The sequence below is a fragment of the Hibiscus syriacus genome, unplaced genomic scaffold, assembly GCF_006381635.1.
Source record: "Hibiscus syriacus cultivar Baekdansim isolate YM2019G1 unplaced genomic scaffold, ASM638163v2 tig00010968_pilon, whole genome shotgun sequence".
Taxonomy (NCBI): Eukaryota; Viridiplantae; Streptophyta; class Magnoliopsida; order Malvales; family Malvaceae; genus Hibiscus; species Hibiscus syriacus.
The window spans coordinates 1153311-1163768 of NW_024062239.1; the positions used below are offsets into that span (position 1 = coordinate 1153311).

Below are 10458 nucleotides of genomic sequence, written 5' to 3' on the forward strand. Positions count from 1 at the left end.
GGCTCCGGTGAGTATCTCTCCGTCTTTTCCTTGCTATTTTGGTGTTTGTGGTTGCTGGTTTGCTCACTCTCCGTGGCTGTGTGTTCTTTATTTTGCAGGTAACGGTGGCTTTTATAGCCACCACGGCGCTCCTCTCGGACTGGTTAAAGAGTGGAAACTTCGGTAAGTCACCAAACTATGTGGTGACTCACCCATAGTTGAGACGTGGACGGCCGGCGTGATGTTTCTAGAGTCTTCGAAGAGGCGGTGATGTCGTGGCTACAGCGGGGTGGAACACCTGGAGGTGGCAGCTGGGCTCTTCTGGAAACATGAGGCAGTGCCGCGCGGGGCTTCTGGAAACGGCGGCTGGGAGCTAGGGTTTAGAAACCCTAGCTGAAACCCCAAATGTTTAGGGTTTCTAGTTGGTCTGGACCGGTTCTGTTTTATTTGTAACTGGGCCGATCCAGTTTTTGTTGGGCCTGTTTGTAAATAATAATTATTTAATAATAATATAATATATATAATCTAATAATATTTAATAATAATAATAATTTTAATAATAATTTAAGTAAAATGAAAAATTGGTGTTTACACAAGTATAATATGATATTTCGAAGGATGAGTAAATATTATAAAAGTGGATAAGATTGTTGATATGTTTACTGGAAATTTGTATGCAGCGATTATGATAAAATGAGATACTTATAAATGAAATGGAATGTTTAAAATGATTTAAAGCTCAATGAATTAGTACTTTTGCTACAAATATTTACAAGACAGGCTAATTGTTATTGTGTCATGTTTTTGAAGTAGGAAATTAATTTATAGCATATTTCATGCTTGAAACATGTCCAAGTATGTTGCAATTTGGTTTTTATTCAAATGATTAAAACGCCCCCAAGTTTTAAATTATTGTTAAAGATTAGATTACGTCTTATATGATTCGTTTAAAGTTTAGTTTCAACAAAAATATTATTCTGATTATCGAATGTGACATATTTTATTTGATTGGATATCCGATTCAGATAATTGATATTACACGTATTACCTATCGGTACATGTGGTCCGTAACTTTTACCACAATTTCATGATCCATGGTAATTGAAGGCGGCCTAAAGTAATTGGTTTCCCTTCGTTTCTCCCAGCTGATGAGGCAATTGATTCTAAACCCAAGCTATATTTCCAATAGTTCAGATTCATCTCTGAAAGTCCTTGAGCTTCATTTGAATACGAAATAGAAAAAGCAAAATAAGATTCAACCTTTTTCAAGCCTTTTCTAGTTGGATGCTTAGGATTTTATACACATGGTAACTGTAGATTTACCTTATAAGCCACTTCATTTTGGTAATTACAAAGTAAAACAACACATGAGGAAACTGAATTATGTTCAGCTGAATATGTGAAACATCTACCGATATCCGTCAATATCAGTTTCTACCATTCATTGTGGTGCCGAAAGTCTTTCGAAGATGGAACCTTTTCTTTTTTTCCTTCGCTTTTCATTAAAGCCAAGATGCAACCAATTACGTTATCTAAAGGTTATAGTTGCCAGAACTAAAATTAAGCATGCATGAGCCAACCGCTTATGATCTTGTACAGGCATGTAAGGTAAGCTAAAGCCGATAGGACAATTCAACCTCTTCAACAACTGCTATCACACCAACTCCTTTTTTTCTTCTAAGAATCTGGGTTGCTTGTAGTAGGTACCGGCGTGATGGACGCTTGTCGTGTTTTCCCTTCTGTTTCGCTGTCAATGGATGTATGTTTTATTAACAGTTCAATCTGTCTTATTTTATCATTTTCATAGAAACAAAATATTGCAATCTGGGGTCAAAGATGGTGAAGTTTTGAATGAAATTACTAATTGCTTTTCTTTCAAGTTGAAGAACCTTGTTTTCCAAACTTCATCCTCACATCTATCATCTGTACACATTTTGTTTTCCATATATAAAGTAGATAGCCCCTTTCTCTTCCAACAAATTGAAATAAAAAACATCTCTTCTTTTTATCTAGAAAATTGTCCCCTTTATTCTTGTAATTATCCTCATGGCGGCCATGGTTTCTTCATATTTCTTCATCTTTCTTGCCCTCTCTGGCATGGTTGCAGCTGATCCCGATCTTCTCCAGGATCTCTGCGTAGCTAACAAAGCTGCAGGTAACGTTTACGTAGTACAACTGTGTATAGATATGTGTTGTTTTCTTTTCATTTATATATATATATATGCACCTGCAGGGATAAAGGTAAATGGTTTTCCATGCAAAGACGAAGCAAAAGTAACGGAAGCTGATTTCTTCTTTAGCGGGTTAGCCAATCCTGGAGTTATCAACAACTCAGTGGGATCAGTGGCAACCGGAGCAAATGTTGAGAAAATTCCAGGGCTTAATACACTTGGAGCGTCGCTTGCCCGCATCGACTATCAACCAGGCGGCCTTAACCCACCACACACTCACCCACGCGCCACCGAGATCATCTTTGTCCTTGATGGTGCATTGGATGTTGGGTTTATCACTACATCAAACAAGCTGATCTCCAAATCCGTCAAGAAAGGCGACGTTTTTGTTTTCCCCAAGGGATTGGTGCATTTCCAGAAGAACAACGGTGAGAAGCCAGCTTCTGTTATTGCAGGTTTTAACAGTCAGCTACCCGGAACTCAATCGATTGCCGCAACGTTGTTTACTTCAACACCTCCAGTACCGAACAATGTCTTGACCAAGGCCTTCCAAGTCGGCACCAAAGAAGTCGACAAAATAAAAAATAAGCTTGACCCCAAGAAAAGCTAAGCTGAATGAGGCCCCTTTGCTTTCAGATCGAGGAGGCTACCTAAAGCAAAATCATCAACTGCCGGTTCTCCATGCGTAACTTTGTAAGAATAAATATTCGACTTCCAAATTTTCAAATAAATAAAATGTATCAAACCTATCGTTTTATAAGTGATAATGATTGGAGATGAGTTTAGATATTTGTAATTAAAAATATTGTATTTCTTTGGAATTGAATAAAGAAATTCAAGCACAAGGTTGTTCATTTTAAAATATAAATTTTCATTTCAATTAGCGAACATCTAATTCAGAGGGTATTTTTGGCTCAGCAAATATTTATATCAATAATAAAAGGTTAATACAATCAATAAGCTGCTCAAAACCAGAGTAAAAAACTCTTGGAATATCAAAGAAACTTGTTAAGCTATAAAGGAGAAGTGAACAACCAAGAACAGAAATAAATTATTAAACTTCATTGAGTCAGTCATAGCCACCTGGCTTCATTATATAGGGTTTACAGAAATTAATTAAACCTTAACAAACTTGCATATCAACCCTAATCGCAGTAACTGCATGCTAACTCCTAATATCTCAACATTCTCCCTACTTTTTCTTCCTCCCTTAAATAGATTGAACACCAATCTTCAAAAGAAACTACTCAAAGAAGGGTATGGACAAGGACTTGATAAACCCATCAGCAACTTGATGACCGGCTGGTACATAGTTGAAAAGAACCTGTTTAGCTGTAACTTTTTTACGCACAAAGTGAACATTCATCTATATATGCTTAGCTCTAGCGTGATAGATTAGATTGGCGCTCATGGTCACAACTAGGGGTCCTTATCGAGCTAGTCAATCTTGAGTTGGGCAGTACTCGACTTGTGTTCATTATGCTCGACTTGACTCATTGCTCGTTAAACTAGGAAAAATTTTACTCGACACGTGTTCGTTAAAATAACTTGTTGCTCAACTCATTGCTCGTTGCTCATTAAGCTCGCTACTCGACTTGTTGCTCATTGCTCGTTAAGCTTGTTGCTTGACTCATTGCTTGTTAAACTCACTAGAAAGTTTACCTTGTTTTTATAATTATAGGTAAAATCTACTAATACTATATAGAGCTTAATATAAACATAAATTATTAAATTTAAATAAAAAATATCAAAAAAAGTTTAAGAAGTAATTTTATGTCTAAACTATAAAGTAACAATCTACAAATACATCAAACTAAAACAAATTTTTAGCGGCATTTTTAAGCGACGCTAAAAACTTTCCCGTTTCTAGTAAAAGTGTGGCAAAAAGAGCTGCTAAAGCTAACACCACGACATTTAGTAGTGTTTGTGAACAAAAAACACAACAAAAATGTCAAGATCTATAGTGGCGTTTTGAAACAAAAGCCGCAAAAAGTCAAGTTCTATAATGGCTTTTTGGAAACAAACGCAACTAAGTACTTTGTCTGTAGTGGCGTCTGTTTTCTCAAACACCGCGCTATATGTTGTTATATAGCGGTGTTTATGATAACAAATGCCACTAATTTATACACCAGTAGTGGCATATCCTTCATAAAACACCACAAAAAGTGTGTGGTTCTAGTGACATTTGTTTACAAATGGCCACTATGATTAATTGATTTTGCATATATTATTTTCTACTCTATATTACCAAAATTTAATATTATGTAGCATTATCTAATTAACAACAAGCTTAAAATTTAATTACGACACAAATTATGTAGAAAAATACTTAACAACAAAATAAGGTAAGTTTATAAACATCAAAATTAAATGTAATGTAGTTTAACATTGTTCACTAGAATTGAGTCTAAGTTTTATCTCTTTCAATTAAAAAACATTGTTCAATAAAATAAATAAAATAAAATAAAAACATTCTTCAAGTGGAAATTTTGAGCATTAATCTTCAACTTCAGTTGATTAATACTCCATCTTACTTCGAGTATTCAATTGGAGAATGTAAATTAGCAACCTTCAAAAGGAAATGTGTTAATTAGTTCTAGAATATGTGCAGCAAAATCAAATGATAAAAGAGGCAAATGATTAATTTTATGTAGTTTTTTTCGTCATAATTTATAGCAACATATCTAGAAACAACTTGGATTTATGCTTACAATGAATTTTAACAAGGTTAACTACATGGATTACTTTATTAAAATATATCCAAATACTTCATTTCTTTTATCTGATAGTTATCAATAACCTAAACAAAGCTTGAAAGATGATACTTTACGCCTTCACATCAGTCACTTATACCAAATAGAGAAGTTAACCATAATTTCTCTCCTTTTCATCTTTTGTTCTCTTTCATTTGATGTTGACACACTACAACAAAATAAGTTTTTAGCATCGTTAAAAAACGCCTCTAAAAACTATTGTGGCGGAAAAAAAACACTGCCAAATTCGCCGTTGAAACCAACGCCGTAAAAGGTGGCATCATTTTTAGTCTAAAACACCGCTAATAGTTATGATTTTTTTGCGGTGTTTGTTCCATAAACGTCGCTAAAGATAATGACTTTTAGCGGCGTTGTTAAGAAATGCCGCTATATATATTATCCTTTTGTGGCATTTGTAAAAAACCGTTGCTAAATGTTGTGACATATAGTTGCGTTTTTTCCAAAAAAAGTCGGTAAAGGTCATGACATATAGCGGTGTTTTACTATAAAAATGCCACTATTGACAATTTTATAGTGGCGTTTTTAGTCATAAACGTCGTAAATTATCTAACACTTTAGTGGCATTTTCATAGTAAAACGCCGTTATTGACAATTTTATAGTGGCATTTTTAGTCATAAACGTCGTAAAATATCTAAAACTTTAGTAGCTTTTTTTTAAAACGCCGTATTTATTATGTATTTAGCTGCATTTTTTATACAAAAGCTGCTAATTAACACATATTTTGCAACCATTGATTTCCGCTCTTCTGTTACCAAAAATTAAATTTTCAACCTGTACTATTATCCAACAAACATGACATCTATAACAACAAACTTTAATTCTATAACAACCAACTTCAAATCCATTATAGTAAATAAAATTTTATATTAAAGTAATATGTAATGCAGTTCAACATTGTTAAGTAGAATGAACAAAACATATAACAGAAATAATACCTAAGATGGTGGGCTCTGAGGTTAACTTTTTCGTATCATCTGCATCATGGCTTCTAGTCGATTTTCAAATTCTTGACATTTCTGCTGATATGTTATTTCTCTCTCTTCTTACCTCGCTTCATTTTCGGCTTTCATGTTAGCCATTTTTTATCCATTTCAACCAATTGTTGGTTTAAACAACTTCTAATTGGGAATACTGAGTATGTGATGACATGTATTGAGATGAACTGGATCCAAAATATTTGGTGGGAGTAACGAATGATCCTTGACAACGAACCCGACCATATCTTTCAGGACCTAAAACGTCATTAATAATTTGATTTTCGATGTCATCTGCGTTAACAAGACCATGACTTGAAGCCGTAGCATCATACTCCACCCTTTTATCCCTCAATTATTCCTAATAAGAAAGTAAATAATTATTTCAAATAAGAATGTCATATTATAGATATAAATAAAACATAATTCAAATCATCTGTCCAATAAATGTACCATAATTTCTACAGCTTCAGCATCCATATGAGTGCCATCCTTTTTTGTATGTGTCATGTCGAAGAGTTTGATTCGTCCAACTTTAGAACCAGATGTATTTTCCTACAATTTAGAATAATATAATTAATTTTTGTTAGTATGTGCATGGGAACTGTAAATCACTATGTGAATAATCTATAATACCTCATCATTAGCTATACAAGAAAAGCTCTTCGATCAAACTGTGTGAGTAAACTTTTGTTGTTGTCTGCTAGCACCACCAGCATGTTCTCGGTCCTACAATTTCAAACAACCATTTATAAAGTCAATATTATAATTCGTTAATATTATTATCAAAAAATACATCATACATGTCCTTTATGTGAACTCCAAAACTTGACTATATCTTCCTATTGATACCTGAGCATTCCAGGTGGGACAGTTTGTAGTTTCTCTTTAAGGGTGAGATCATTCTTGAAGTATTTCTTTTTTAATGAAATCTTGTGGTCTCTCCATCTCTCCCCTAACGCTTGCTTCAAATAATTGTCAAAGACCTCTAAAGAAAATTTCTCCTACACATAACATAGGTGTTTAAAGTAAGTTTAAATTACTATTGAATTGTTATAGATTATCTATTATAATGACATTATTACCTTAAAAAAATCCAAAGCTTGATTTTTTTTATTATTAGGCATTTCATGCCATGACTCATAATTGATCGGTAAAAGATTAGTATTACGTCCAATCATGCCTAAGTAACCGGATAGAAGACGTGCTTCTGGGATAATAGGTTGACCGACATCGTTTCTTGAAACTTTCACACGGTGCCCAGGAGGAACTTGACTATATCATGCCCCTTGTTCCCTTAGGAACCCATACTTGTCTAATTTTAAAATGGTGTTCTTTCTTTAAAGGACAAGTATGCTCCAAATGACCAAAAAAATGACAATGTGAGCATTTTGCCATTTTTAAACATAATAGGTTATTTTTAGAAATTAATTCTTTTTCTTTTGTTAAGCCTTCAAGCTTAACTCCTAACTCAAAATTTTCTTTTCCTAAATCATTTATTTTGATTTTTGAAAGCTCTAAATTATTTTTTAAAATCTAATTATCTTTAATTTTGAGTTTTGAAATTAATTTCGTATTTTTGGAATTCATGGTCTCAAATCCCAAATACAACCTATTATAAGCATCTTGTAACTCATCAAAAGTAAATGAATTAAATTCATTTGAGTTAGAAGATACCTTGAATTCTTCTTGAGTGGTCATGAGGCATAGGTTGACTACTTCATCTTCATCATTGGAATCATCTTCATCATTGGAATCATCTTCATCACTCCAAGATGTAACAAATGCCTTCTTCCCCTTTTTCTTTAGAATAGGGCATTCATACTTTACATGCCCCTTTCTTTGACAATTGAAACATATCGGGGGACTCTTCTTCTTGGTTGATTCATGTTTCACTTTCTTGGAAATCATGAATCTCTTGAGTTCCTTCAAGAGCTTGACCATCTCTTCTTCTTGTTCATCATCGTCTTCATCTACCTCATCACTTGAATCTTGATAGCTTTCATTTGTGGATTTGAAGGCAATGCCTACCTCCTTCTTCGTCTTGTTTTTCTTCTCTTCCCTTTCTTCATCTTCCTTCATCATCATCTCATGAGTGAGAAGGGAACCAATTAGCTCATCGAGAGTGAGAGACTTTAAGTTTCTTGCTTCGATAATGGTTGTCTTCTTCGATTACCACTCCTTTGGAAGAGAGTAGATCATCTTCCTCACAACCTTCTCATTAGGGATTACTTCTCCATATCCCTTGAGATCGTTGATAATCACAGAAAATCTATCTGTCATAGCTTTGATGTCTTCATCGGGTTTCATCTTGAAGTTCTCGTAGCTATGGTTGAGAAGACTTTTCTTTTATTCCCTCACTTTGTCAGTTCCTTCATGAGTGACTTGGAGCTTATCCCACTTTCGCACTGGAACAAGATGAGATTCTTCCATATTCATTTGGGCCTAAAGCACATAATAGAATATGTATAGCCTTAGACTTAAGCTGGAAATTTTTCTGCTCTTCTCTACTCCAATCATTGTACTTGCTGGGTGGAGAGGAGTAACCGTCCATGATTGAGTTCCAAGCTCCTAGATTGTAGGATTGAATAAAGTACATCATCTTATTCTTCCAATGTGCATAATTTGTTCCATTGAAGAAGAGTGGCTTGTTCACCGGTTGTGAATCCATAATGGGATATTCTTCAAGATAATAAGCATCGGAGGAAAAAGTCATTTCTTTGTCGGTTGCGTCGGAAATTGGTAGAGCTTCTTCGAAGATCGTCTCAAGGTGGTTAAACCTTCTTAACGAGTTAGGCTCTGATACCAATTGTTGGGATTTTCGGAAGCTTGAATCGACAACCGAAATGATTTGTAAAGAGGGGTCGGAATGATTTTGTGTTTAGGGAGTAAGGAGATTGAAAGATAGAGAATTGCACAGCGATTTATAGTGGTTCGACTTTCTCAACCAAAGTCTACATCCACTACCTTAGCTCCTTACCGAGGATATTCCAACAAATTCACTAATTTGTTCTTTCTTTTGAGGCCAAAGAGATAACCTTACAACTCCCTAGTTTTTCCGGGCTAAACTAGAACCTTTCCCTAGCTTTTACACAGGATAAGCTAGAACCTTTCCCCTTTACAAAAGGATAAAATAAGTAAATAGGAAAACCTCTCTAAGGTAGGTGTTTACAAGATTGAGCTCACAAGAACAAAACATTTACAAGACAAAGATGAAATAAGATTGAAAAACTTTTCTCTTGTGTTTGATTGCTTGGATAATTGTTCTCTTTATTCTTAAAGTGTCCTGAACTTGTATTTATAGCTTGGAATGTGTTTGATGTTGTATATAGCAGTTGGGGATGTTTTGGAGCCGTTTGGGGATGATTTTTGTACTCAAAAAGGCTGTCCATAACATGGTGCACTATCAAGGTGCATCAATACCCCTTCATTAAATTCAAATAAACTAACCGTTACTAGCCGTTGCAGCCTTCGTGCATGGATGCACGACAGGATGCATTGATGCACAGCCATGATGCATCGATGAATTAATTGCATTCTGTGTTTGAGTGCATAGATGCACTGCATTGTGCATGGATGCACTAGTGCATGTGCATGGATTCACTGCAGGGGTGCATGGATGCACTTTGACACCTTTTAGCATTTTGGCTCAAATTCGAATTTAATGGACTTTGAATTATTTTTGAAACTTTTTAAAACTTTGAATAAATTCAATTAAGTCCAAAAACATTTTGTAAATTCAATTCAAGTCTAAAAACCATTTTGCCTTAAATTGTTATATCAAAACATAGTTCAACAGGATTATCATGGATAAGATAAAAGATGATTGTTTCATGTAAATCAACGGAGGCAAATTGTATGGAACAAGTATAACAGACCAAGTACTATATGAAGTACTTATGATTTTGAAAGGATTAAACCCATCAGTTGCAAGACCGAGCCTGAAATTTTGAGGATCTATCATAAAACTTGGAAACTTGTTGTCAAATGACTTATAAGCTAAAATATCCACAGGATGCCGTAATAATTTGTCATCGGTTCTTCCATATTGATGCCACCTCATAGACTCGACAGCCTTGGAGGACATAAACAGTCTTTGTAACCTAGGTATGAGAGGAATATATCGCAAAATATTTACTGGTTTCTTTATTGATCGTGATTGAACTTCATCCTCAATCGCATTTTCTACGTCCCTAGTCATCCATCGTGATTTTCCATATACATGACAAGACTCCTGATTTTTTCAATCACCCCAATGCAACATACAATCATTCGGACAACTATTAATTTTCTCATATCCAAGACCCAAATCTTTTATCATTTTCTTTATATCTTTGCATGATTGAGGGATTTTCGCAAAAGGAAACATTTCTCCTAGAAACTCCAACAATTGCGTAAAAGAGTTACCAGTCCACTCTCCCAAGCATTTTAAGTGGAAAAGTCGAATGCAGAAAGATAGCTTGGAATATTTTGATCCATCATAAATTTGTTCATTCATTTCATTTAACAACATGTAAAACTTTTCCGCTTCTCCATTTGGCTCTTCAGCACATCCACTT

The 10458-nt window shown here is 34.7% G+C and overlaps 1 protein-coding gene across 1 annotated transcript; it reads left to right on the forward strand.

The window, feature by feature from the left end:
• The first annotated feature begins 1971 nt into the window (after positions 1-1971).
• LOC120204464 (germin-like protein subfamily 2 member 4) lies at positions 1972-2984 on the forward strand. Its single transcript, XM_039204550.1, has 2 exons — positions 1972-2134; positions 2213-2984. The coding sequence occupies exons 1-2, from the start codon at positions 2026-2028 to the stop codon at positions 2758-2760; spliced, it is 657 nt and encodes a 218-aa protein (XP_039060481.1). The 5' UTR covers positions 1972-2025; the 3' UTR covers positions 2761-2984.
• Positions 2985-10458: the final 7474 nt, after the last annotated feature.

What these genes read in the sequence shown, in the direction of transcription:
- LOC120204464 (XM_039204550.1), top strand. Translation starts at nt 2,026, where the DNA reads ATGGCGGCCATGGTTTCTTCATATTTCTTCATCTTTCTTGCCCTCTCT. An exon ending in CGTAGCTAACAAAGCTGCAG is followed by an intron (nt 2,135 to 2,212) that starts GTAACGTTTACG and finishes ATGCACCTGCAG; the next exon opens with GGATAAAGGTAAATGGTTTT.